The 26533-nt window shown below is 54.7% G+C and overlaps 2 protein-coding genes across 4 annotated transcripts; both read right to left on the bottom strand.

The window, feature by feature from the left end:
- Window positions 1-615: 615 nt before the first annotated feature.
- Serpinf2 (serpin family F member 2) lies at window positions 616-9020 on the bottom strand. Of its 3 annotated transcripts, XM_051157956.1 has the most exons (9): window positions 8864-9019; window positions 7298-7364; window positions 6899-6961; window positions 6406-6607; window positions 5789-5932; window positions 5433-5636; window positions 4612-4754; window positions 2206-2410; window positions 616-1061 (listed from the first exon to the last, which is right to left on the bottom strand). In XM_051157956.1, exons 2-9 carry the CDS (start codon window positions 7358-7360, stop codon window positions 652-654), a joined length of 1434 nt encoding a protein of 477 aa, XP_051013913.1. In that variant the 5' UTR covers window positions 7361-7364; window positions 8864-9019; the 3' UTR covers window positions 616-651. The 3 variants fall into 3 exon arrangements, with proteins under 3 accessions (XP_051013913.1, XP_051013914.1, XP_051013915.1); XM_051157957.1 differs by lacking the exon at window positions 6899-6961 and having other exon boundaries at window positions 8864-9020; XM_051157958.1 differs by lacking the exon at window positions 8864-9019 and having other exon boundaries at window positions 6889-6961; window positions 7298-7347.
- A 2632-nt stretch (window positions 9021-11652) lies between these two features.
- On the bottom strand, window positions 11653-25657 carry Wdr81 (WD repeat domain 81). Its single transcript, XM_051157959.1, has 10 exons — window positions 21730-25657; window positions 20727-20834; window positions 20295-20485; window positions 19976-20166; window positions 18901-19066; window positions 18654-18822; window positions 16381-17070; window positions 15130-15275; window positions 14704-14883; window positions 11653-11991 (listed from the first exon to the last, which is right to left on the bottom strand). Exons 1-10 carry the CDS (start codon window positions 25379-25381, stop codon window positions 11671-11673), a joined length of 5814 nt encoding a protein of 1937 aa, XP_051013916.1. The 5' UTR covers window positions 25382-25657; the 3' UTR covers window positions 11653-11670.
- Window positions 25658-26533: the final 876 nt, after the last annotated feature.

Genomic DNA, 26533 nt, shown 5'->3' on the forward strand with positions numbered 1-26533 from the left:
TCAGGTGGCAATAAAAATCACTACAAAAACTTTACAAAAGAGTCTTGGGAGATAAAGGTGCCCTTCCCTGCCTCAGCCCCAAGCTTCTTGGCAAAAGAGGACAAGACAGAGGAAGGAAGGGGGCTCTTGGCAGTGCTGGCATCTCTAAAGACCAGAGAGGTGACTTGGGTGTCGTGACATGGGTGGAGGCCTAGATGTCTTCAGCAAGGGACATCAGAGTCAGGGTAGGTCAGCCTGCACCCATGGAGTGCAACACCAAGGTCAGGGTCTAAGCTTAGGAGATCAACACCTTTCTCTCCTTTGCCCATCCAGGGTGTTTGGGGATATGTCTAAAGACAGCCTCTCCGGCCTCTGCTTACAAATGTGGAGGGACCCCAACTACCTTAGGGTCTCGCCTAACCTACCTCTAGCCAAAACTGTGCCCCGCCCACAAAAGGTCGCCCCCCCCCCTTCACCCCTTTGGAAGAAATGAAGATTGCCTGTGCCTGCCTTCCTCCAGGTCCCACCCCACCTCCTGTCCCCGGAGACCATCACCCCAGGTCCCGCCCTAGCCCTATCCTGCAAAGTTGCTTGGGAAGAGTCACGAGAGTTGAGAAGCTGACCCAGGTAGGGACTCAGGATGCTGCGCCCAGCCCCCCCACCCCGCCCGCCTCACTTGGGGGTGCTAAACTGGGGGTAATCCTCCTCCAATGGGGGTGCAAGTTTCAAGTCAGGACCAAAGGTCTTGTCTCCATGGAAGTCAGCTTTGTCATTCCGGAAGACCCTGTTGTCAGGGGAATCTTGCTGTTCCTGGAGGATGGGCTTTGCACTAGGGTTGGGGTTCCTCACGCTGCCCACAAAGAGGGGCATGCCTATGGCGTCCTCCATGATGAAGAAGAGGAAGGGTCGGTTCACAGTGAAGGAGGAGATGGACATGCGAGTCATGGCTGTGCTGGTGGCTGCGGCCGCCTCCACGCCAGCCTCACTGAGTTCCATCGTAGACTGATGCTGCACGCTGGACACCACCAGGCTCTGGTCAGAGATCCCACGAAGGTCTGGGCCCTGGAACAATTCCTGCAGGCCTGCCCAGAGCAGCAGATGACCGGTCAGTGCTGCCCCCAGCCTATCTGGTCCTGTCTGGCCGAAGGGGACACTTGACCCCACGTGTTGATTGCTATCTGTTAAGCCTTCAAGTCTCAGCCTAGACATCACTTCTAGAAACTTTTCTTTTGGTTTTTCAAGACAGGGTTTCTCTGTGTAATCGCCCTGACTGTCCTGGAGCTCTCTTTGTAGACCAGGCTGGCCTCAAACTCACAGAGATCTGCCTACCTCTGCCTCTGCCTCCTGAGTGCTGGGATTAAAGGTGTGCACCACCAGCAGTGGGAGGCAGAGGCAGGCAGATCTCTGTGAGTTTGAGGCCAGCCTGGTCTACAAAGAGAGTTCCAGGACAGCCAGGGCTATTATACAGAAAAACCCTGTCTTGTACCACCTCCCCCCCCCCACACACACACACCCTGCAGAAAAAAGGTGTGTGCCACCATGCCCAGCTCTAGAAGCCCTTTTTTTTGTTTTGTTTTGGTTTGGTTTTGGCTTTGGTTTTTCCAGACAGGGTTTCACTATGTTATCTTGGCTGCCCTGGACTCACTTTGTAGACCAGGCTGGCCTCGAACTCACAGTGATCAGCCTGCCCCTGCCACCCGAGTGCTGGGACTAAAGGCGTACATCACCACGCCCGGCTAAGATTTATTTATTTATTATGTACAGACCAGTGTTTTTGCCTGCATTGTGCTCCTGCACACAAGAAGAGGGCACCAGATCTCATTAGAGATGGTTGTGAGCCACCATGTGGTTGCTGGGAATTGAACTCAGGACCTCTGGAAGAGCAGCCAGTGCTCTTAACCTCTGAGCCATCTCTCCAGCCCAGACTGAGCACAGTGAGTTTGCAGTACCTAATGCATAGTACCCGCAGCTCTTCAACATGGTGACACAGCTTCTCCTCTTCCCCTTTCCAAGCTAGCCAGTGAGGTTCGCACATCACCCTGAACTCTCTACCCAGAATTCTTTGTAGTGCTCAGTCTCAGGCACTCCACCCCAGGACAGAAGGTCTAGGGGAACACATTAAATGCTCCCATCCGGGATGCAGGGCCACCTCCGACTCAGACACACTGCCAGCTCACATACCCTGCTCAGACCACCTGGGGGCCACCCTATGCCCAATCTCCTTACCCAGCTGGCTGAGAGTGGCCACCAAGTCCAGCTGCTGTTTCAGATGGAGTTTTGGCAGTCGCACCTTGGTGGGCTTCTCCCGAAGCGAGGGCTGGTACAGAGTGTCCCAGCTCAGGTTGGCTAGTACCTGAGACACGTTCCACTCAAAGTGAGTGGGCATCATGACCACAAAGCTCATGTTGTTCTTAAAGGGGAAATGAGCCACCTACAGATAGGAAAAGGAGAGAACGTGAGGACCAGACAGCCCCTGGACCTGTCTCGAGTCCGGGCCAAAATTACTTCTGTACTTTTGAGACGTGAGCCAGAGGTTCAAGTTTAGTTTGCCTTCATGTCACCTGTGAGGTGGAGCAGTATTGTCTTTCTAAATTGTTCTCTGCTTTTTTTTTTTTTGCCATCTTTTTGTTGTTGTTGGTTTTTTGGTTTTTTTGTTTTGTTTTGTTTTTCCTAGATGTAGCTCTGGCTGTCCTAGAACTCCCTTTGCAGACGAGGCTGTCTTTGACTTATAGAGATCAGCCCTCCTCTTCCTCCCCAGTGTTGGGATTAAAGGTGTATGCCCCTACACATAGCTCTCTCTTTTTTGGAGGCAGGGTCTCATGAATCCCAAGCTGGCTTTGAAATGACTATTTAGCTAAGGAGGACCAGGAACTTCTTTCTGCCTCCCCAGTGCTGGGATTACAGGCGTGCGCCACTGCACCCAAGTCCACCTTGAACTTTTAAGCCTTCTGCCTCTGTCTCAAAAGTACTAGGGATGGCAGATGTGCCTCATTGTGCCTGGCTTACGTGATGTCAGGGGTTGAACCAAGGGCATGCCAGGCAAGTACATGGCAACTGAACTACATGTCCAGCCACTTTTGAATCTTCTAGCAGTGTCTTCACTACAAACTGAGTTCTCCGTCTGCTGCCAGCTAGCTGTACAAACAAGCTGTGGGCCTTGCTGTCTTTGCCTCTCAGTTTTCCCTGTATATGATAGGTGGGGCTACTGATTTTTAAAAGGACCCATGCAAAGGGTGGGAACCCTGCCTCTCGCCTTTCTTTCACCCTCACCCAGTGACTTTCTATATATGCCAAGATTTGGAATGAGATTCTTTTTTTTTTTTTTTTTTTTTGTCCACCCCCGTTTTTTTTTTTTTTTTTCCTGGTTATGTAGCCCTGATGGTCTTCAAGCTCTTGGTCTTCCTGGTTCCACCTTCCATGTGCTGGGATTATGGCGGAGGCCACTGCACTCAGCTCACAGGACCTTTTTGGAAGGATTCCGGCAGTTAAAGCAGCATGGCCATCACTAAGCTCAAACTCTTGAAGCTGTGACTCTCTGAGCTCCAGCATAGTGCCTGCAGGCAGGTCCTCTGCCAGTAGGAGGGTGGGCGCAGGGCCTGGCTTCCTGGGCCTGGCTACAAAAGGCCAGAGGAGGATGGAGAGATGGAGCCAAGGGATGAGGGAAGAGTGGGTAGCACAGGGCTTCGAGCGAAGGAGCAACAGGAAGGTGAGACACTAAGGGGAGCCAAGCAGGCTACCATTCTCCCACCATGAGCTAGAGAGAAGCCAGGCTGTCCACATGGCTCCTTCCTGCAGAACCGACAATGCTGCGCCCTGCTTGCCTAGTAAAACTTAACCAAGAGAATGGGTGAGAAGGTGCATGGTGCCACATACCTGGGATCCCAGCACTCAGACAGCTGGGGCAGGAAGATCATGAGTTCAAAGCTAGCCTGGGTAATATGGCCAGACCTTCAAACAAACAAAACTAGCCCAAGACAGGCAGTGGTGGCGCACACCTTTAATCCCAGCACTGGGGAGGCAGAGGCAGGCGGATCGCTGTGAGTTCGAGGTCAGCCTGGTGTACAAAGTGAGTCCAGACAGGCAAGGCTGCACAGAGAAACCTGTTTTGAAGGGAAAAAAAAACCAACAACAAAAACAAAACAAAGAACCAAAAAACAACTAGCCCATCCTCTTGTGTCAGCCACAGATGATAGGCCCAAGGATCAATGTCCTAGCCAAGGAGCCATGTTTAGGCTACAAGCAAGAGAAGCAAAAAAAAAAAAAAAAGAGAGAAGCCTTAGGTAAAACAGCTTGGTACTGGACCTCCATCCAATCAGAATGTTCCGAGCAGTAAGCCTTGAAACCCAACTTCCTTTTTAGTTTTTAGAAGCTCTGTGTGGGAACTCTTATCTTCCCTTAGAGGCAGAGCCCTGGCCTTCCTGGACACCACTAAAACTCCAGTGCAGGCAACAGTATCTGGCACGTGAAAAAAAAAACCCTAATATATTTTCTTTGAGCAAATAAACCTCAAAGAGGTCATGTTCCAGGTGGAGACGTAACAGACCCTTGCAGAACTACCTACCCCAGGGACCAGACTTTACCTCCCAGTACCAGGCCTGGTTTGCTAGCCAAAGCCAAAACCCAGGGTATGACCTGTATCTCAGGTTGCTCCAGGAGGAACCAGCGCAGAGGGTAGGACTGCGCGTGCATCATGTCCACTGGCACCGTGAACTGCTCGTCCAGGTAGAAGGAGTCTTTCTGGGTGAGGCTTGAGTCAAACTTGGTCCTCCAGAAACCTGCAGCCAGGCAGAGGGCAGAAGCGATGTAACATAAGCCCAGGCCATTCCACCTAGAACCCACTCAACAAGGGGAAACCAGGCTCCCTGAGGTGCTGGCCAGTTGACACCCAGTTGATCTTAGGTGTCCTCCCTGCATCTGGGCTTGTAGTTCTCCATCCCTCTGTGGCCCCAGCTTAGGGCAGGCTGTCCTCCATAGCCTCTGAACTTCTTCTTCACACACCCAGACAATCCCTCTGCTTTATGGCCTAACAACCTCAGCTGACAGAGGTGGGGCTAGCTGTCAGCCATGAGCAGGATAAGAACAGCGCTCCGGGCTGGAGAGATGGCTCAGTGGTTAAGAGCACTGGCAACTCTTCCAGAGGTCCTGAGTTCAATTCTCAGCAACCACATGGTGCCTCACAACCATCTGTAATATGATCCAATGTCCTCTTCTGGTGTGCATGAAGACAGTGTGAGCACTGGCAACTCTTCCAGAGGTCCTGAGTTCAATTCTCAGCAACCACATGGTGCCTCACAACCATCTGTAATATGATCCAATGTCCTCTTCTGGTGTGCATGAAGACAGTGTACTCATAAACATAAAACAAATAAATCTGAAGAAGAAGAAGAAGAAGAGGAGGAGGAGGAGGAGGAGGAGGAGGAGGAGGAGGAGGAGGAGGCGGTAGAGCAGCGCACCGTGAAAGTGGATGGCATTGAGGAGAAGCAGCACGGTGCTATCTGGCAGCTCAGAGAGGAAATCCTCAATCTTCCCCTCCGTAGCCTCCTTCACCCATTGGTTGATGTTCGCCAGGTCTTCCTCCTGCCTTCCAGTCAGTTTCACAGGCTTTGCACCGAAGAGCCTTTCCGATTGCTCCAGGAAATCGTCTTTGATGGGAAATCCTGCATACGATGAGCCATAAGCTCTTCCCAGGGCTGGGGCCTCCACAGCCACCGGCGTTCTACCTGGCTACCGGAGGCCAAGCCCCTCTTCCTTACCCATGTTCCCTAGTGGCAAGGGCACTTCCTGGGCAGTGACTGTCATCTGCACCTACCTTTCTGCAGGTATATCCTGGCAGCCAGTCGGATTGCCCCAGGGCCTAGGTTCTGACAGAGATGGCTCACTAGATGGGGAAGGCAGGACTCTGCGTTCACGTGCAGCGCTTGTTGCAGGCTCTGTAGTGTTTGGTTCTGAGCACCTGAAGGGGACCAAGCGGGCTGAGGCCCAGGCCACAGGCTCTTTCTTGCCCCACACCCACTCCCACCCTCTCACATCTCCATGACGGCCATGGCCACAGACCACTGTTTTCCTCCTCTCTCACCCCCACTGAGCCATAGGACTCCCAAATTCTACTTCCGTTTCTGCTGCTAACAACCCTCACTCAGGGTACCTTTCCTCCCTGAACGGCAGTTTCCCACAGAGAGACCCTCATGCCCAGTAGAAGATGTTGTAGCCATCAAACTCTTGGCCTAAATCACTAAGGGGATTTGTAATTCACACATTCTTAGGCCATCCCTGGATTTCGACTCATAGAGGGTGGTGACAGCTCAGGCATCTGCCTTCTACCAAATGTCCATGTGTCCCCGATGGAGGAACCACCCACGGGCAGCCTCTGTGGCACTGAGCTCTTTGTGGCCTCCACCTTCTTCTGCACAGGGGCTGCCTCAGTACCTAGCGCCAGGTGAGAGAGTGCTATGGCCACACTCAGGGGTGACAGAACAAGATTGGAGCTGGTGGATGTCTGAGCCACCAAGGAGAACAGGTCAGTAGTGAAAGCCATCATGGCCTGAGCCAGCCTTCGGGTCTCCTCCGCAGTTGGGGTATTCTCGCAGTCTCTTGGGGACCTCTTCAGGGTAGCATGGTCAACAAGATCCTACAAGGACAGATCAGAGGTCAGTGAGGTCAAGGGGTCAGTCCCAGGTTCCCTGTGTCTCCCTCACAGTCCCGGTGCTATACAGAGCAGCAAAGGCCTTGTCCCAGATCTGACGAGAGAAGAGTCATGCTGGGGTCCTTCCCACCTCATCTCTTCTGAACCCAAGACAGCGCCCCCCCTCCCGCTGCCCCTCCTCCCTCCCCTCCCCCACCCCCTTCCCTTACTTCCGCTGATTGGTCCTTCTCCTCCCTCTGGCCCCACCTATTCTTGCCCAGCCCCACCTGGTTGTACCTGGTTGCCCAACTTGAGAAGGGAAAGTGGGGGCAGCTTCTGCTGGGCCTCCTCACTCACTTGCTATAGAAAAGAGGGCATACGTGGGGAGAAAGCACCTCCCATACGTCCTCACCTCACCCGAGACACAGATGAAAACCCTGAGCTCTGCCCTCCAAACCCCTTACTTTTGAGTACCTGCTGGCTCGGGAGAGCCATGCTGCTCACAGCGGGGTAAGCAGAAGCAGGGAGGCCCCTCAGATCTAGCAGCTCCCTAGATGCAGAATCCTCCCTCCCAACCACTCTGGCCTCTTCTAAACTTGCCTCTGCGCCCCCCCCCCCAACTGCCTCCCCCCACCCCCCACCCCCGCATCTCCTTCCACCTGACCTCTCCCCACCCAGACCTCAGCTCAGCCTCACCATGGAGCACAGGACTTGCAGACAGGACAAGCTGAGTACCAGGAGCCCCCGGAGCAGCGTCATGTTCCTGTATTCAGAACAGCTAGGGTCAGTTCCCCTCATGCTCAAACACCAGGCAGCAGACTGCTACCTGTGGGCTCCCTGGGCTCCCTGACCCCACCAGGCTGCGGAACCTGGGTTTTTGGTTTTTTGTTGTTGTTTGTTTCTTTGTTTTTTGTTTTTTTGGTTTCTGGTTTTGATTTTGGTTTTTCAAGACAGGGTTTCTCTGTGTAGCCTTGGCTGTCCTGGACTTGCTTTGTAGACCAGGCTGGCCTCAAACTCGTAGAGATCCACCTATCTCTGCCTTTCGAGTGCTGGGATTAAAGGGGTGCGCTGCCGCCGCCACCACCCAGTCAGGCTGAAGAACCTGGACCCACACCTACAACATATTAGCCGTGGGCCTCGTCCCAAGAGGTGGAGTTCCCATAATTTTTTTTTTCACCCTTGTAGTTTCTCATTTAGTCTTCATCACTTAAGACTCATTTTGGGTATCTGGCCCTGGGTTCCAATCTAATGTCTGCTTCTTGCCAGAGGGACCCTGCACACTTCCCTTCATGCCCCTGGGCTTTGCTTTGTCTTGAAAGCTCAAGGCAGAGGTCCTTCCTGCCCCCATGCAGGTTTTGAAGACCAAAATATGAATGTTTGTAAATACTGAACATGATGCGTGGCCCTCCCTCAGCGACATGTATCCGGGAGGGCTTTCCAGCCTAGAGAACCCACCCAACCTGCTGTTGTTGCTTCATCTAGCCTTTCCCAAGCTGCCCAGGTGCTACCACAGGCTCTCAGAGCTGAGCTGGGGTGGCAGGGCAGCCAGAAAGCTGCTTTGTTGACCTAGTAGCGGGGCCCAATGAATGACTGGCCCCGACACCTTTGGACTTACGGGAACCACACGCCTCATCCTAACTCTGCCCCGAAATTCAGCTCCAGGGTGCTTCGGGGAAGCCCAACTGGTGGGTGGGGGAGGGGAGATCTCAGTCTAGGGCCTCCCCTAAAGGCTTCTTATCCTCAACCCCTGACATAAGCCTCGGCCTTATCTCAGGCCCGGAGGGTCCTTCTGTCACCCCCCACCATAGTGTCTAAGAGCCTTCTTCCGCCATGGCCTCATCTCCAAACTGTGTGTGTGATTCCTCCAAGCAAGAACAAGCCTCCAGCCGGGTGTGGTGGTGCAAGCCTTTAATCCCAGCACTCGGGAGGCAGAGGCAGGAGGATCGCTGTGAGTTCGAGGCCAGCCTGGTCTACAAAGTGAGTCCAGGACAGTCAAGGCTACACAGAGAAACCCTGTCTTGAAAAACCAAAAAAAAAAAAAAAAAAGAACAGGCCTCCAGGTTTTGAAGTTCTAGAGATCTCCTGGGGCTGCCCTCACCTCTGCTCCTCACCACCCCACAACATTGTGAAGCTGCAGACCCCCTGGATAAATTCAGCCAGACCCCTTGCCAAGTGGGGGCTGGGGGGAGCAGCTTCCCAGCTCCTCTGCACGTGGCCCCCCCCCCCCATCGAGGAGCAGGCTGCACCACCCGTCCATCCTACCTTTTCGAGTTTCTTGCAGCAGCACACGCTGTTCTCCTGGACCCACTTGCTCCCCACGCTCTGCCTGGTGCAGCCAGCCCGGCCGAGCTCTCTCCTCCCACAGGACCTTTGCTCTTAGCCAACCCCCGTTCAGCTCAGGTTCTCTGCTGGTAAATATTGACCTGCACATCCGGTTAAACATTGATATGGGGGCCAGAAGCCCCTTTCCCACCGAGGTAACTAATGCTAAGACACCCCCAGAACCCGGCCTGAGCCTGGAGAAGGGAGCTACAGGAGCAGACAGTTGAGGAGGCTGGGTCTGGCCAGGCAAGAGAGTAGATCCAAGATGCTCAGACACCCGGCAAGCCTGCTAAAGAGCCTGTTCACCCAACTGTAGCAAGTCTGGGATCCTGGTTGGCCACCTTCAGCCTGGGCCTCAAGGCACAGGGTAAAGAAATGAGACTCAGATGGAGGCAGGCCCTCCCAGGGTCTCACCTCTCCAGCAGTGTTCGCTTTCTCCAAGGATGAGCTGTCTGAAAACTGGCCCAAGGCCACCCAGACTAGAAGCTCTTCATTCCAAGGCAACGAAAGGACAATGGTTGCCTCTTTACCCTCTTGCTTTGCTCTTCACAGCTCTGGAAACTACCAGCTCTTGGCTTTCCTGACCCTGTCTACCACCATCAAGACAAAGTGGTGGTGGGCGTGGCGACGCAAGCTTATGTGTTATATCAGCGTGTGGAGGGTAGAGGTGAGAGGGTGGGGCATACTAGGTCAACCTCAGCTACATATCAAGTTCAAAGCCAGTGGTTTGATCTTTATTAACAAAAGCTGAGCATGGGCTGGGTGTTGAGGAGCAGGCCTGTAATCCCAGCACTGAGGGAGGCAGGGGCAGGCGGATATCTGTGAGTTTGAGGCCAGCCTGGTCTACAAAAGCAAGTCCAGGACAGCCAAGGCTACACAGAGAAATCCTGTCTTGAAAAAAACAAAAACACAAACAAACAAAAAAGCTGGGCATGGACTGTAGAGACAGCTCAATGGGTCAATAACATGGCTGCTCTTGCAAAGAACCTAGGTTCAATTGCCAGCATCCACATTGTGGCTGGCAACCATCCATTAAGCCCAGCTCCAGGGAATCTGATGTCCTCTTCTGGTTTCCACAAGGACCAGACATACATATGGTACACATATATACAAGTGGGCAAAACACCCATACACATACAAAAATAAATGTGTTTAAAAAATAAAAGTTGGGCCGTGCGGTGGTGGCTCATGCCTTTAATCCCAGCACTCAGGAGGCAGAGGCAGGTGGATCACTGTGAGTTCGAGGCCATCCTGGTATACAAAGCAAGTCCAGGACAGTCAAGGATACACAGAGAGACCCTGTCTTGAAAAACCAAAATAATGAAAAATAAATAAATAAATAAATAAATAAATAAATAGGGCCGGGCGTGGTGGCACACGCCTTTAATCCCAGCACTCGGGAGGCAGAGGCAGGCAGATCTCTGTGAGTTCGAGGTCAGCCTGGTCTACAAAGTGAGTCCAGGATGGCCAAGGCTACACAGAGAAACCCTGTCTCGAAAAAAAAAAAAAAACCCAAAAGTAAATAAATAAAAAGATAAATAAATAAAATTTGGGCCGGGGGGTGGTGGCGCACACCTTTAATCCCAGCACTCGGGATACAGAGGTAGGTGGATCTCTGTCAGTTCGAGGCCAGCCTGGTCTACAAAGTGAGTCTAGGACAGCCAAGGCTAAATAGAGAAACCCTGTCTGGAAAAACCAAAAAATAAACAAATAAATAAATGTTGGGCCTAGTGGCTTATGCCTAGAAGGCCAGAACTCTGCTTTGGGCAGGAGGGTCACCAAAGATCAAGACCAGCCTAAGCTATGTGAATCCATCTCACAAAAACAAAGACAAGACATAAGCCAGACATGGTGACACATCCCAGTACCCGAGCTCCTTGGAAGGATGAGGCAGAACTGCCTGAGCCCAGCCTAGGCAAAACGAAACACAACACGGCCTCACTCAGCTCCATGGCTCTTCCAAAGAATTTATTGATCATATTAACATGGATCGTAAATAGTGAGGAGGCAACAGGGGCCACATCTCAGACCTCTTCTCTGCTCCAAATGGGGACTTGAGAGATGCCAGGGTCTTCTCATCCCCTGGGAGGAACCTGAGATGCAGCAATGATGCCTGCTGCCCCTTCTCCCTAGGGCTACTGGTCCCGAGGGCTGCCTCCCCGGCTCAAGGCACAAACACTGTGGTTAGGGGTACCAAGGCAAGGCATGGATTCATTCCTGGACCAGCTGGGCCCATCTATCTTCTTCCCCTGGCCCTACTTCCCCTTTCGTCCGTTTTCTGGTCCCAAACTGGGAAGAAGGCCTGGCTTAGCGGATACTGAAATCCCAGACCAAGCCCTTAAATGCCTGGGTCCTATGAAGCGGGAGTCCAGGTACCGTCAATACCCTGGGTAGGTGCAGTTTTCCTATCCTTGGGAGACAGAGCTAGGGACAGCTGGGCTAGAAGACACTGGCTGAGCAAAGGCCCATTTCCTGGAGCTTCCCTGTGCCCGTGTGAATCCAGAAGGCAGGGCTGGGGGCAATGAGGACCAAAGTGCTTTTCCTGTTCCCCAGCTTGCTGGTTAGGACCAGTATCTCCTGGGTTTCATAAACGAAGCCGCTTCATGGCTTTGGGGATTCGGGAGCTGGGTGATCCCAGACGGAGGCCATGTGGGTATCCAGAGCCTGGGGCTTGCCTAGAGGAAGCTGCTGAGAGATCAAAGATGAGGAGCTGGGCCTGACAGGTGTCGTCTCACTCCTGCCTGGGCCTACGCCAGGAGGCGGATGATGCCGTTGTCCGAGCCTAGCAGGAGGTGACGTTTTGTGGGCAGCAAGGCCAGACTAGTGAGCGTGCCACGGAAGTTCTCGGAACTGAGCTTTGTGGTAGCCTGAGAGGGTGGCTCAAGCAGAGAACAGACGCCGATCTTGTTGGCCACGGTGCCAGTGACCACCTCGCTGCCATACACATCGAAGGTGTGGATCGGATCAGACGCTGACTTGTAGTGGTGTGTGGGCTTCTGTTCTAGCTCCTTCCACACAGTCAAGGAATGGTCAGAAGAGGAACTGACTAGCACGCTGCCCTCCGCGGCCTGCAAAGAGCGGGGAGGGTGGGAGACAGCTTAGGTGGGGCTTGGGTACCCCGTCTACACAGAGATTTCCAAGCCAGCCAAAGAAAAATTAAATATACTATTATTAATATAACCATTACTGACTGGGCAAGATGGCCTAAACCCATAAATCCAGCACTCAGAAAACAAATTTGAAGCCAGCCTGATCTACATAACAAGCTCCAGGCCACCTAGAGGTTCAGAGTAAGACCTTGTCTCAAAACACAAATAAAACCAACCAACCAACCAAACCAAACCAAAACACAAAAGAAAACCAAACAAAAAACCTGCAACCATTACTGCCACCTAAGATCAGACTCTAGCCAGGCAGTGGTGGCGCATACCTTTAATCATAGCACCCAGGAGGCAAAGGCAGGTGGATCTCTGAGTTTGAGGATAGCCTGGTCTACAGAGCAAGTTCCAGGACAGCTGGGGATACACAGAGAAACCCTGTCTCGAAAAAACAAACAGGAGTATTTGTAACTCTTGTAAACGAGCAGGTTCGATTCCCAGCACCCACATGGCGGCTCCCAACCATCCATAACTCCAGTTCCAGGGAATCTGCATTTACTTTTACCTCTGCTAGCACTGCAGGGAGCTAGCACACATACACACAGGCAGGCAAAACACTCATATTTATAAATAAAATAGCTGGCCGTGGTGGTGTACAAGTTTAATCCCAGTACTTAGGAGACAGAGGCAGGAGGATCTCTGAATTTGAGGCCAGCTTAGTCTATCTACATAATTAGTTCCAGGGCAGCCAGGGCTATATAGAGAGATCCTACCTCAAAAATACATATATATATAAAAAAATAGTAAATCTTTTAAACATTTTGTTTTGTTTTGTTGTTTTTTGAGACAGGGTCCCTCTGTGTTAACAGCCCTGGCTGTCTTGGAACTCACTCTGTAGACCAGGCTGGCCTTGAACTCACAGAGATCACCTGCCTCTGGGATTAGAGTGTGCTGTGACTAGAGGTGTGCACAACCATGCCTGACCCAATCTTTTTTTTTTTTTTTTTTTTTTTTTTTTTTTGGTTTTTCGAGACAGGGTTTCTCTGTGTAGCCTTGGCTGTCCTGGACTCGCTTTGTAGACCAGGCTGGCCTTGAACTCACAGCGATCCGCCTGCCTCTGCCTCCCGAGTGCTGGGATTAAAGGCGTGAGCCACCACGCCCGGCTTCTGACCCAATCTTTTAAGGATTTAACAAAAAAAAAAAAAAAAAACAAGGCTGAAGTTGGCTCAGTGGTCAAGAGCACCTGCTGTTGTTGCAAAGGACTTGAGTTTAACTCCTAGCACTCACATGGAGGCTCACCACCTCCTCGAAACACAAGAAGGCAAGATGCTCATACACATAAAATAATAAAAATAAGCCTAAAAGAAAATCCAACAGAATCTGTGCAGGCATTGCCACATTTAAGCTTCCTAACAGCATGTGAGGTACGTGGTGCCACTGTCCTCTTTTAACATTTATTTTTATTCATGTTTGTGCGTGCGTGTGTGCGCGCACGTGCGTGCGTGTGAGCACACACCCCACATGAAGGTAGGTGCCCACAGAGGTTTGTGTGTGTGTGTGTGTATTTGAGCGCACACCCCACATGAGGGCAGGTGCCCACAGGGGTGTGTGCGTGTGCGTGTGTGTGCATGTGTGAGCGCACACCCCACATGAGGGTAGGTGCCCACAGAGGGGTGTGTGTGTGTGTGTATGTGTGTGAGCGCACACCCCACATGAGAGCAGGTGCCCACAGGAGTGTGTGTGTGTATGTGTGTGTGTGTATGTGTGTGAGTACACACCCCACATGAGGGCAGGTGCCCACAGGAGTGTGTGTGTGTGTTTGTGTGTGAGCGCACACCCCACATGAGGGCAGGTGCCACAGAGGACATAAAGGGTGTTGAATCCTCTGGAGCTGGAGTTACAGACAGTTCTGAGCTGCCCACCCAGTGCAGATACTAAGACCCGAATTCAGGCACCTGAAAGAGCGCCTGGCACCATCCTCATCTTCCATGGGAAAAACAGGCTCAGAGATGCCCCCAAGAGAACAGGGACAGACACCCAGGATAACCCCAGAGCCATCCTGATACTTCCTTAGATGTTGGAACTTAGAAGGGACACTTGCAACTTAGGGCCTCTGGGGGCCCTGGGCAAAGCTGGGGGCTGCCGGCTTTCCCTAGGAACAGCAGAGCACGTCCTTGTCTGTAGCCTCCATCTGGGCTGGGGAGGGGAGTCCAGCGGCTGGAAGAAACCCTCCCACAAGCAGCCCTATTACTCCCTTCCTAGAACTTGCTGGGCGGTCCCTGAGGCCTGTGATTGAACACAGAAGGCAGGAACATGACACCCACGCCTGGGCCTGTTCCTGCCCCCATCAGGACAGCCCAGCAGCGGGCATGGACTCTGCTCAGGGGTCTCCAGGCAGTAAACAGCCTCCAGGTTGAGCTTTATTTAACCTGAACTGGGTCACGGACAGGCCGCGACCCCTGATCCTCCAAGCAAGACAAATATGGACAAGGGTTACTCATTAGAACATCTCTATGGAGCAGCAGGGTCAGTTCTAGGCCTGGTTCCCGCCCCTAGCCAGCCTTCTATGCAGCTGGTTCCTGAGCGGGCCTAAGAGGGTCACCTTCCCCGAGGAGCATGGACCTGTCCTCGCTCAGGCCAGACCCTAAGCAGAAGTGAAGGGATGGGCTCTAGGGCAGTCACCTTGATCTGTAGAATGTCGCCTTCATGGGCTGGCCAGCCTCGTAGAACCAGGCCTGTGCGGGTGTCCAGGAGCACCATGAAGCCAGAGGAGAAGCCAGCCACGACACTACGGCCGCTGGGGCTGACTGCCAAGGAGCGAACAAGCCCAGGGTTCAGCCCTCCACCCAGCCGGAACTCATGCTGTAGGCAGAGGGAGACTGTGCTCAAGGGCCAGCCTTCACCAACCCCCACCCCCCTGCAGTCCATCCTATTCAAGCCCACAAGGCCAGAAAGCCTGACCCTCCCACCCCACCCACGGAAGGGAAAACCCCCAGGCCTCTAGTCCATCCCAGAGCTCCACCCACAGGGCTGCTACTCTGAGTTTCTTCCTTGACAGGTGCCTAGTGACCAACCCACAGCAGCACAGGGAACTGCACACCTCCTGACCTGCAAGCCAGGCTTCCTGCAGTCCACAAAGCGCAGGGTGGAGTCAGAGCTGGCCATGGTAATGCTGGTATGGGGAGCAGGCATGACAGCCACAGCGGTCAGGGGCACCCGGCTGTCTGAGGGATCTACTGTGCGAAGGGTCTTCCCTGAAAAAGGACACAGTGCATTTGGGGACCTAGTGGCTATCAAAGAACCCTGGCTACTTCAAGCCTCTGCCTGCATCCTATACCCTAGTGACCCTCAGAAAATGCAACTCCGAGGCTTCCTCATCTTCCTGTTTCCACAGCCAAGGCAAGGACCCACCTCCAAAACAACCCGCTCTCTTCATAGAGCATGCTCTAGGTAGCTGCTGCCCTACCCCCCCTCCTACCCCTCACCCACCCCCACCCTACCCCTCACCCACCCCCCACCCCCCCCCCTCCTACCCCCACCCTACCCCTCACCCACCCCCAACCCCCTCCTACCCCCCCACCCCACCCCTACCCCCTCCTACCCCTACCCCACCCCCACCCCCCTCCTACCCCCACCCACCCCCAACCCCCTCCTACCCCTCACCCACCCCCACCCCCCTCCTACCCCTCACCCACCCCCACCCCCCTCCTACCCCCACCCTACCCCTCACCCACCCCCACCCCCTCCTACCCCCACCCCCCCCCCACCCCCCTCCTACCCCACCCCACCCCCACCCCCCTCCTACCCCTCACCCACCCCCACCCCCCTCCTACCCCTCACCCACCCCCACCCCCCTCCTACCCCTCACCCACCCCCCCCCCCCTCCTACCCCTCACCCACCCCCACCCTACCCCCTCACCCCCCCCAACCCCCTCCTACCCCCCACCCCACCCCCCCCCCTCCTACCCCTCACCCACCCCCACCCCCCTCCTACCCCCACCCCACCTGCCCTGACCCTACTCTATTCCTTTCCCCTATCCATTCATCTCTTTCTTCACAATGATGACAAGTGACGCTGCACAGGAAGCCAAAGCCCTGCACGCAGAACCTTCTAAACCAGTGTTGATTTTCACTTACAGACTAGAAAGCACATGCTTCCAGCAACAGAGCGGCTTGCCGGAAAGCTGGGGGAGGGGATTCAAACTCAGGCCCCACAGATTCTAAGCCCTAACTGCTTTTCTGTCCCGCCTCACTGCATCTTCCCTTTCAAAACATGTCATTGCACGCTTCCCGCTCCCACTGGCCTGGCTAGGGCACAGTAAAGCAGACACAGAACAGGGCTCACCTGGGCCCGCTCACCTGTGAAGGGGTCCCAGACGTGCACCGCCCCATCACAGCTCACCACATACTGCGGGGCCTCGAGCTGACCCACGTAGAAGACACTCTTGCGGTGCTGGGTATAGATGAGGCGGGGGGCTGTCTCACTGGTCCCGTCCCCGTAATTGTACAGTGGCCAGAGGCGCACGGTACGGTCCTTGCTGCCACTCAGAAAGAAATCCTCACTGCTCAGGGCGGCCACACATTTGACAGCCCCCGTGTGGCCTGGAAAACTCTGCAGGCGGATCTGGTGGAAGTGGAAGTGGGCATCCTGCTGGCTCACACCAATCTCGTATTGCCAGTATGCCAGCCAGTTCCCACTCAGCCCATGGGCACTCCGGGGCAGCTCTCGCCTCAGGGCATTGTCTTCGCTCCTGCTGCTGAGGCCCCCACCACCCACACCAGAGATGGAGCCCAGTGGCCCAGGACTCTCGGGCTGAGAGTCAGGGATCTGGATGCGATTTCCAACTAGGACACTCCCAAAGGTCCCCGAGTGCCCATCGTCCTTGAGACAGCTTCCGCTCTGAGGGTCCCACTCAGGGCCGGCGGCACTGGGCGTGCTGGGCTCCACGCTGGCTGGTTTGCGAGTGCTTGGACCCATGCTTTCCAGGTACAGCCCTGCCAGCTCCCCCACCAACTCGTGGTTGGGGATGATTTTCCGGATGATGTCACCTGCACAGGGAGGTAGGAAAGGTCCTATGATCAGGAAAGATGGCAGGTAGCTGCTACCACCACCTATCTATCCAGGGCTCAGGAACCACAGAGGCCAAGGCAAGGTAAGAGGCCTTGGGCAACTCTGGGTAATGTAGTCCTGTCTTTAAGACTCAATTTCCTCCCTGAAAAAGTTTCCTTTATCAATACGGAGACATGAGTGTTGCCTCTATAGAGCCACACACATATGCCAGGCACCATGCTGGCAACGGACACAGAATGATGGCTAAGACAGACGTGTCCCGCCTCTTGGAGCTTGGAATTCTGCCAGAGCATGACACACCCAACCACAGGGCTCCTTATCCTGTCAGAGAGAAGCCCAGTCCATCACCCATCCCTCGAGGGAAGCTACCATTCCTCTGTACATAGCTTTGGGAGGAGACCACCATATTCTCCTACGTTCCATTCCTCAGACCTGTATGGCCAACTCCTGAGACTGGAAAACGTTCAGATCTCTTTCTACATCACTGTCCTGGTTAGGTTTGTTTGTTTGTTTGCTTGTTTGTTTGTTTTGTCAGTCTGGCAGCAGCTACAGTCATTTGGGAAAATGCCCCCACCAGACTGGCCTGTGGGGGTATTTTCTTGATTAACAACTGAGGCAGGAGGGCCCAACTCACAGTAGGGTGGTACCACCCCTGGGGCAGGTGGTGTGGAGTTGTTTAAGAAACCAGACTGAGCAAACCTCAAGGAACAAGCCAGTGTTCCTCCGTGCCGTCCACTAGAGTTCCTGTCCTGACTTCCCTCAGTGACTGCACGTGACCTGAGAGTCCTAAGAAGAAGTAAGCCCCTTCCTCCCCAAGTTGCATTTGGTCATAATGTTCTATCATGATGTCCAATAGAAATCCTAAGATAATCACCATGGAAACTGGGGGCCTGGGGCCAAGTCTGTTTGCTCTGATCCTAAAACTACTGTGCTTAATTAAAATCCACGGTTAGAAGCCGGGCCTGGTGGCTCACACCTTTAATCCCAGCATTCAGGAGGCAGAGGCAGGTGGACTGCTGTGAATTCGAGGCCAGTCTGGTCTACAAAGCAAGTCCAGGAGAGTTAAGGCTACACAGAGAAACCCTGTCTCGAAAAGCAAAAACAAACAAAAATCCACGACCAGCTGGGCGTGGTGGCGCATGCCTGTAATCCCAGCATCCAGGGAGGCAAGAGACAGGTGGATCTCTGTGAGTTCAAGGCCAGCCTGGTCTACAAAGTGAGTCCAGGACAGCCAAGGCTACACAGAGAAACCTGTCTCAAAAATAAAAAATAAGGAGCTGGAGAGATGGCTCAGTGGTTAAGAGTACTGCCTGCTCTTCCAAAGGACCCGGGTTCAATTCCCAGCACCCACATGGCAGCTCACAACTGTCTGTAACTCCAAGATCTGACACCCTCACACCAACACACATAAATTAAAATTAAATAAAACATTAAAAAATGAAAATAAATAAAAAATAAAATTAATAAATGCACTGCTGTCTCTAGAGGGGAAAGCATTGGGGCCCACGCAGGGGAGAGACATAGTCAGCAACTCTGTGCAAAGGAACGTGATGGGCAATACCCAAGAGGCAGGAGAAGGGCACGTAGATGGTGTACGCCATTTCCATGGTGAACACCTTCTGCAGCTCTTCCAGCAGGGTGGGGTCCACTGGCCGTCGCTGTCCATCAGAGAAGGTCGCCTCCGGCAGTTGGCCCTCTGTACAGCCCTTGGGATCATCCAGCTGCAGATCCTGCAGGCAGGAGCCCAGGCAGTCAGCAGGCCCTCAGCCATGGCCAGCCGGCCTGCCCAGCCCAGACACATGACCTACCCGCTGCCGAAGCTCGTGCAGATGGGAGAAGACTTGAAAAAAGGTGGCCACCGGCTCACTCAAGTGCTGCTGGACCATCTCCTGCCCAATGCGTAAGCAGATGAGGGCGATGAGACTAATGGTCTTCACACACAGGACAGTCCGGGCCTGGGCCCCACTCGGGAACCTAGGAACAGAGCGATGAGTTCCAAGCTCTTCCCTGAGGGACTTGACCAAGTCTACCAGGAACTTCAAATAAAACGAGTTGTCAGGCTGGTCAGTCCAAACCAGCTGAGGAAATGGAGACACAGAAAACAGCGTGGGCTGGGCAGTGGTGGCGCACGCCTTTAGTCCCAGCACTTGGGAGGTAGAGGCAGGCGGATTGATGTGAGTTCGAGGCCAGCCTGGTCTACAAAGCAAGTCCAGGATAGTCAAAGCTACACAGAAAAACCCTGTCTCGAAAAACAAATAAACAAACAGAAAACAGCGAGGCTTAGTCAGGGTTGCAGGTAAGACAGAACATGACCTTTTAAAAAAAATTTATGTGTATGAGTGCTTTGCCTGCACATATGTCTGTGCACATGCATGCAGTGACCACACAGACCAGAAGAGGGTGGCAGGTTCCCTAGAGCTGGAGTGACAGATGGTTGTGAGCTACCATGTGGATGCTGGGAATCTAACCCGGATCCTCCAGAAGAGCAGCCAGTGCTCCTAAGCCCCAAGCCATTCTTTCCAACCTGTATTTTTGTTTTTCTGAGGTGCTAGAGCTTAAACGTAGCACCACCTGCATGATGGGAAAGAGGCCTATCACCAAGCTACACCACAAGCCAGAATCAGGACTTTCCTTCTTTTAAGACAAGAGCCTCACTATGTAGCCTTAGCTAGCCCGAAGCTCTCTATGTAGACCAGGCTAGCCTAAAACTCACAGAAAATCCCCCTCCGCTGGGTGCTGGAATTAAAGGCCTGTGCCACCACACCCAGCATTGGACCCACGTGACTCCGGACACCCAGGCCACTATTATGTCCTTTCCCAGGCTTCCCACCCCCTCCTGGGGGACCCTCAGCCAGGTGGTTCTGGCATGGAGCAGGGGCCTACCCTGTGACAAGGGAGGTGAGGAAGCTGAGCACAGGCAACAAAACCTCGTGGCTGATGCGGGGCAGGATGTCCATGAGGGTGGTGTCTGAGAGGTACACAATGATCTTCTGAGTCAGCGTCACTGCCGCCAGCAGCCCGGCCTCCTTGCGGCTGTTCAGTCGGCTGGGGCCTGAGTTGCTCCCTGGGGCCACCTGGAGCCATAGAACAGATGAGGGCCAAGCCACCCCACAGATGTCCTGGAACCCCCTAGAGGTTTGGGGCCAGTCCTTGGATCCTTCACAACCTCCCCACCCTGGGCCCTGCTAAGCCAGTGACTGACCAGGTAGCTGATATAGGGCAGGTACTGGTAGGTGAGAACAGGCTCTCCGTATAGGTGGGCGATGTGGAGGAGACAGCTGAGCACAGGGCCCGACACTATGTCACCTAGTACTGGCCTCTTCTGGTAGATGTTGCCGGCACTCAGTGGGGGGCTGTCATCACTGCTGACCGTGAACTGCTGCCGAGTGGGCCCTGCCAAGGAAGGGCCAGCAGCCTTGAGATGCTAGTGGAGGGCAGGAGGGAAGTCGGCTTTCCAAGACCGTGGGGCAGCTTCTAGGCAATTCTAAACTGGGCCCCTCCCCCACTTCCCAAGCCAAGAAATGGAGCCAACAGGCTAAGACCCAGAACCTGCCTCTAGAGAAGACTAAGGAGCAGAAGCCTGGGGGGTGGGGCGGGGGGGAACTCCGTCTCCAGCACTAAACAGAGGCCTTACCAATATAACAAGATGTCAGCAGGCGCAGCAGGTTCCGGGCCACATAGCGAGAGGCCACTGTGGGGCCCAGCTTGGCAGACAGCCAGCGGACCATCTTGCAGGCTGTATCTGTAGGGCAGGAGCAGGCCGTGAGCTCATCAGATAACTCACCCCTTCTACCTGACCTGATACACCGCGCCCCACCCTGCCCAGCCAACTCTGGCTGTGGGGAGCCTGGCCACCCTGGGCCCATGCACTTAGCCATGGTAGAGGCTCCTAGTCAATGATCCACAGTGGGTGGGTCCTGCAGGAAGGCCATCCTTTCAACCGTGTTCCCAAGTTCCCGAATACAGGCTTGCCCCTGGCTACCACCCCTGTGACTTCTCTTAAGTAAACCATTTTAGTCTTTCACTGCCTCTTGCATGGAACCATGAGAGCCTGAGACTTACACACAAGCTGTCCCTTCTGTCTGGAACATTCTTCCCACGTCACGCCTGTTTGGCTGCTCCATTTACACCTCAACCATCACTTACTTTTATTTCTGACTTTTTTTCTGGTGCTAGAGATAAGACATGCAGGGCCTCCTCACACATACTAGCAAGTGCTCTACCACTCACCTCCACCCTCAGCCCATGACGTCCCTTTTTTAATTTTTTTGGGTTTTTTTTTTTTTTTTTTTAAATCTTTTTGAGACAAGGTTTCTCTGTATTAACAGTCCTGGTTGTCCTGGACTCACTTTGTAGACTGGCCTCGAACTCACAGAGATCTATCCACCTGTCTCTGCCTCCCCAGTGGTGGGATTAAAGGCATGCACTACCATGCCCGGCCCCGAGATGTCCCCTTTAAAGGTGCCTTCTCTGACTCCTGAGAGCTAAATCTAAGTCCGCTTTCTACTCACACACAGCACTAATACACGGCACTTTCAGACCACCATGCAGGGATGTGAGCTCTGTGCCTTATGCTCAGGACAGGAAACGCTGAAGGAAAAATGGCAGACCAATGTCTCCTAGGCTCAAGGACTCACCAAGGAGAATCTTCTGTTCTTTGCCTTCCGTCTGCTCTGTCAGGGGCTCCTCTTCCTCTCCTCTGTCTCTCCCATCACCAGGGCCCACAACCGTCTCCATGGACAGCATTGTGTCAGACAGAGCGAGCTCAGATGCTCCTGTGACTTCCTCCTGTTCCTCCTCCTCCTCCTCCTCCAACACCACACAGCCTTCCTCCTCCTCCTCTTCCTCGTCCTCAGAGCCCTCGCTTTGCTTCAAGTCCTGGCTGCTGTCACCTGACTTCAGGCTGTTCTTGTCCACAGGGGCACCCCCATCATCCCCACACCGCTCCTCGCCCTGTGAGGTCTCACTAGTGCTGCTCTTGTCACTCAGCTGGCCCAGGCTCACGGCCTCAGCCTCCTGGGGCTGTGGAGATTCAGCCACATAGAGTCCGGCTTGGAAGTCCTCTGTGTCCGGCAGGTCGGCCTGGTCATGGAAGCTGACCCCTGACCTGTAGTCTGGGAGCCCCAGTCCTGAAGATGCAGCAGGCTCCCCATCGATCTGAATGTCCTCCCCAAAGGCACAGGAGCCAGGGCCGGACCTTGGGAGCTCGCTTTCCTCATCCTCAGTGGTCCCAACCAGGCCTCTGCTCTCCTCCTGGGCGGCCTCCACCCCAGCCAGCACCTGCAGGACGTGGGGCAGCAGGTGGATGAGGAAAGCCTGCAAGCCCAGCCGCACCACCAGCTGGGCCACAAAACAGTCGGTGTACAAGTAGAAGCGGCCATGCAGCCGCCAGGGGCTCTCATAGGCACCAATGAGAGGCTTCAGGAGGTACTTATTGGCATTTTTGGGGCCCAGGGCCTTGGCAACAGGTTCAAACAGGTACCAGGCTGTGTACACAGCTGTGTGCTCCTCAGACATGAGTGACAGCACGAAGGGTAGCAGGATCTCCAATCCCTCAGGAGTGATGTCATTTAGCACTGCACCCAGCTGCTGCCACAGAGCAAACACCAGCTCCCGCCCCTGGGCCTCATCCTCCACACGCCTGGCCTGGTACACGCGAATGAACTTGTGCAGAGCTGGGAAGTAGGGGGGGAAGGGGACCACGGCGCTGAAGGGGCTGAGGAGCTGGGCTGGGCTGGGTGGGGGCAATCCCTGGGAAACAGGCCTGTACTCAAACAGCGGGTCTAGCTTGCCCTTTTTCGCCACGGGACTGTTGGGTGCACTCAGCTGCAGAAGCGTGTCCAGCACAGGCTGCAAAGACACAGGGATGTCCTTGGGGTGGCGTATGCAGAGACCCCGAACGGCCTCAAAGCGTGCCCACAAAGGTGCATCGGGCTGCAGTGTCCGGACCTTGGTGGCAAACACCATCTCAGCCAACAGGACACCCAGCACCTGCATGTCACGATGGAAGAGACTCTGCAGGTGCACAGGTGGCTGGACCTGAAGCTGTTCAGGTACCTCCAACTGGCTCCCTAGGCCTTTGGCCAGGAAGTTACCCATCTTCTCCAGCTCCTCCAAGGCTTGGATGGGACTAAAGCCCTCAGGGAGAACAATCTTCCCCTCGTCGCCCTCCCCAGGGTCCGACCCAGCCGCTTTGCTCCTGCGGCCTGGCCGAGAGCCTGGAGTTGCTGAAAAGGATAGCAGGCTGGGCGAGGCTTGGCTGGAGGAAGAGCCCAGCTGGTCACCTGCTTTCCCAGGAAGGGAGATGGAGTCCAGAGCTTCCGTAGCCTGTTCTAAGTCATCTTCCCCTGTCACGGGCCTGTCTCTGGTCCAGCCAGTCTCGCACGGAGTGGCCTCTAAAACAAGCCTGCCCGCGCCATTCGGAAGCGGCCCTGAAACGTCCTCCTGGCCTGTGGCCTCCTGAATAGGCTGCACCAATAGCCTGGGGATGAGAGGAGGCTCTGGGGCCAGGGCAGGAGGCCCGGCCAGACGCTGAGGGTGTGGCTGATCAAAGAGCTGCACCACACCGTAGCTGGTCAGGTGGGTGTGGGCATCCACCAGGTGCAGGCACACATTCTTTTCTTTCACAGCCTCTTTGCCTTGGAGTTTGTAGCCGAAAGTAAGGTCAATCCAGTGATGCAGGTCTTGGGACACCTCCCAGCTCTCCAGCAGCGCCCTGTGGGCGGTCACAAACTCCTGGTTAGAACTGCACCAGGCTGGCACATCCAGGTCAGGCATGTCAGGGTGGATAGAGCAAAAGATGGAGGGGTCTGTGTAGAACTCGGGGATACACTCGTCAGGTGTCCAGGTCTGCATGCGCTCCATGGTGGCAGGGTACTCGTGGGGCTCCCACTGTGCTCGGACATGCCCACAGAGCACCGAGCGGGGTGTGCGTCGAGCCTTGTATACATAGTACGTGATGTCGGAGAGCACGTCAGAGATGTGGTGCGGAACGTGAGGCGGCTCGCCACTTCCTCCCGCACCACCCGCTACAAACGCCTGCCGTGTCATCTCGTAGGTGAAGTCCAACTGCTTGTCTCCTTTGTTGAGTCGGAACTTGGATTTGCGAAGGTCTCGAAAGCGCCCATAGGGCGTAGTGAAGTCCACCACCCAAGGCAACACTGGGTGATAGTTGGGATCCCCCTGCCGCCGACCTGCCAAGCGATTCAGCTGCATGAGGTAGTGGAAGTTGCTGATTCGGCCGTGGACCCAGTCTAGCACGAGGCCCCTAAGTTCCTTGTGGCAGGTGGGGCACTTGGGTCTTCCTGCTTCCTCTTTTCCAGCCTTCACGTCTGTCCCGTTTTCTTCTACGGAGGAGACGTCCTGAAAGGTCTCATCCTCAGAAGGCATCTCATAAGCACTCAGGTCCAGCCGGAGCTCACTGCAAAGCTTCTCGTCCACAGCAATGTGGTGCAAAGACAGGGCCCCGCAGGCCAGCCCCTGGCGATGACAGGCATCCATGGCCCTCAGGACACGGAAGAGAACGAAGAGCACCTTGGCTTGGCTGTTGGTCAGCTTGGCGGGGCTGAAGGTAACTACATCGTGCAGGGAGAACTGCACATACGGGTGGACCACATATAACATTTCCCGCGACTCGAGCAAGGCCTCAGCTCGCAAAAGGCTGGGGCAGGCAGGGCTGCCCCGAGAGGAGCAGGGCCCATCTCTGACAATGGATTCACCCACTGGAAGGAAGGCGCATCCATAGACCCTCTGTAGAGCCTGTTTTATAGAGTCTAGGGCAGGTACAGCTGAAGGGGCGCTGCTATGGCTATAGGGTTGCCCGTAAGTGTGGTATGCATGGCGCCACAGGTTCCGGTAATTCTGGGCAGCCACCTCCTGCATGAAACGAGTGAGAGTCTCGGGGCTACAGGACCCCTCCTCAAAGGGCAAGACTCCACCCAGAGGGTAAGACAGTCTCCGTTTGCGCAGCCCGTGCACCTCCACTCTCGTCCAGCCCGGGGGCAGCCTCTGTACCGAGCGTTGCAGTAGAGTCCTCACTTCCGCTTCCCCCAGGCCGTCGGCGCGGGGACAGGGTCCCAGCCGGCGCTCGCGGAGACTAGCCAGCCAACGCGCAGGCACTAGGGCCACCACGTGGGTGCCCCCCGGCGCCGGGGCCAGCTGCCGGGCATCGATGTTCAGATCTCTCTCCACGGCCCGGAGCAGCTCCTCCATGTCAGGTCCTGAAGATGGGGACCAGCCCTCGGTGCCTGCTGTAAGAACCACTTTCTGGCTTCTGCTCCCCTGGGCCATCTAGTCCTGGCCGCCTGAGGGCAGCGCGAGGCTGAGCCTGGCCACAGCCCTCCTCGCAGCGGCTTCCGGGGTGCCAGGCCGGAAAGATTGGGATGGGCGAGGAGCGGGGGATGGAGTGCAGGTGACTGGGCGAACCAGCAACAAAGGAGAGGAGACCTGAGGGTGCTCTTACCCCTCCGCAGGGTCCTGTGCTCTGGGGTGCAGCGGGGCGGGGAGCCCGGAGCGCCAGCGCTGTGCTCCACCGTGACGGGTCAGCTGATGCCGGTCATGTGATCGCCCAGACACGGAAACAACCGCACGTGTCTCTAAAGGCCCCTGTGAGACCCCGCCTCCTGCTCTTGCTAGAGCCACAGCGCCCTCTCTCCTGCGGCTTTTAGGGCTTGCTCCGTCCCAGCGTGGCTTGGTTCCTGGACCCCTGGGCAACCCAGCCGCCCTTAGGTGCAGAGGAAGACCATCCTGGACACTGGATCTTTCTCCCCTCTCTGATTTCTCCTACAGGCTCTGAGTCGCCGATCTAGGGAGGCACATCTCGAAAATGCTAGCCCTTTAGCCAAGTATCAGCTCTGCCAAGATCAGAACCAGGCCTTTAGACATGCACCCACCCTCTCAGTGCTCCCACGGTACTCCGGTACTCCAGTACTTTGCAAACCAAGGAGCTTAATCTTCAAAAGCACTTGGTTCGTAACTTGTCGTTTGGCTCTCACAACGTTTTGGGAAGTAGAGAAGTGGCCCAGGCACAGAGGCCTGGAGTTTTTTAAAAGGAAATGTACTCCTGAGACCTCCTGTTGGAAATGTAGATGGCACAGAACAAGCTAGCTGGCGTGGTGACATCCTTGCAGATGCTACAATGGCTCTAGGCAGGACGAAGCACAGGACAGGGAAGAGAAACCAGAAAGTCTGTGCTCAAACTTCCAGTCTCTGGATAAAAGATTTGGGTTTTGGTTCGTGTACAGGCCAGGCCAGCAATAAAACCACTTTGTGTGCTCCGGCACGGTCTTGTGTGCTTGTACATGCGTGTTTGTGTGTTAAGTCTCCTACCTGAAAGTTTGGTGCTGAAGGCGGGCAGTGGTGGGGCACGCCTTTAATCCCAGCACTCGGGGGAGGCAGAGGCAGGCAGATCGCTGAGAGTTCAAGGCCAGCCTGGTCTACAAA

The sequence above is a fragment of the Acomys russatus genome, chromosome 16 (assembly GCF_903995435.1).
Source record: "Acomys russatus chromosome 16, mAcoRus1.1, whole genome shotgun sequence".
Lineage (NCBI taxonomy): Eukaryota > Metazoa > Chordata > Mammalia > Rodentia > Muridae > Acomys > Acomys russatus.

Bases quoted from the DNA above. Each gene is read 5' to 3' on its own strand.
- Wdr81 (XM_051157959.1), bottom strand. From the start codon at position 25,381: ATGGCCCAGGGGAGCAGAAGCCAGAAAGTGGTTCTTACAGCAGGCACC. The intron at 20,835-21,729 runs GTGAGTCCTTGA...CCTGCCCTACAG, and splicing joins AGAACAGAAGATTCTCCTTG to ATACAGCCTGCAAGATGGTC. The intron at 15,276-16,380 runs GTGAGCGGGCCC...GTCCTTTTTCAG, and splicing joins CGTCTGGGACCCCTTCACAG to GGAAGACCCTTCGCACAGTA.
- Serpinf2 (XM_051157956.1), bottom strand. From the start codon at position 7,360: ATGACGCTGCTCCGGGGGCTCCTGGTACTCAGCTTGTCCTGTCTGCAA. The intron at 5,933-6,405 runs GTACTGAGGCAG...GGTCCCCTTCAG, and splicing joins ACTCTCTCACCTGGCGCTAG to GTGCTCAGAACCAAACACTA. The intron at 1,062-2,205 runs GTAAGGAGATTG...TGCTCTGGGCAG, and splicing joins GGCCACTCTCAGCCAGCTGG to GCCTGCAGGAATTGTTCCAG.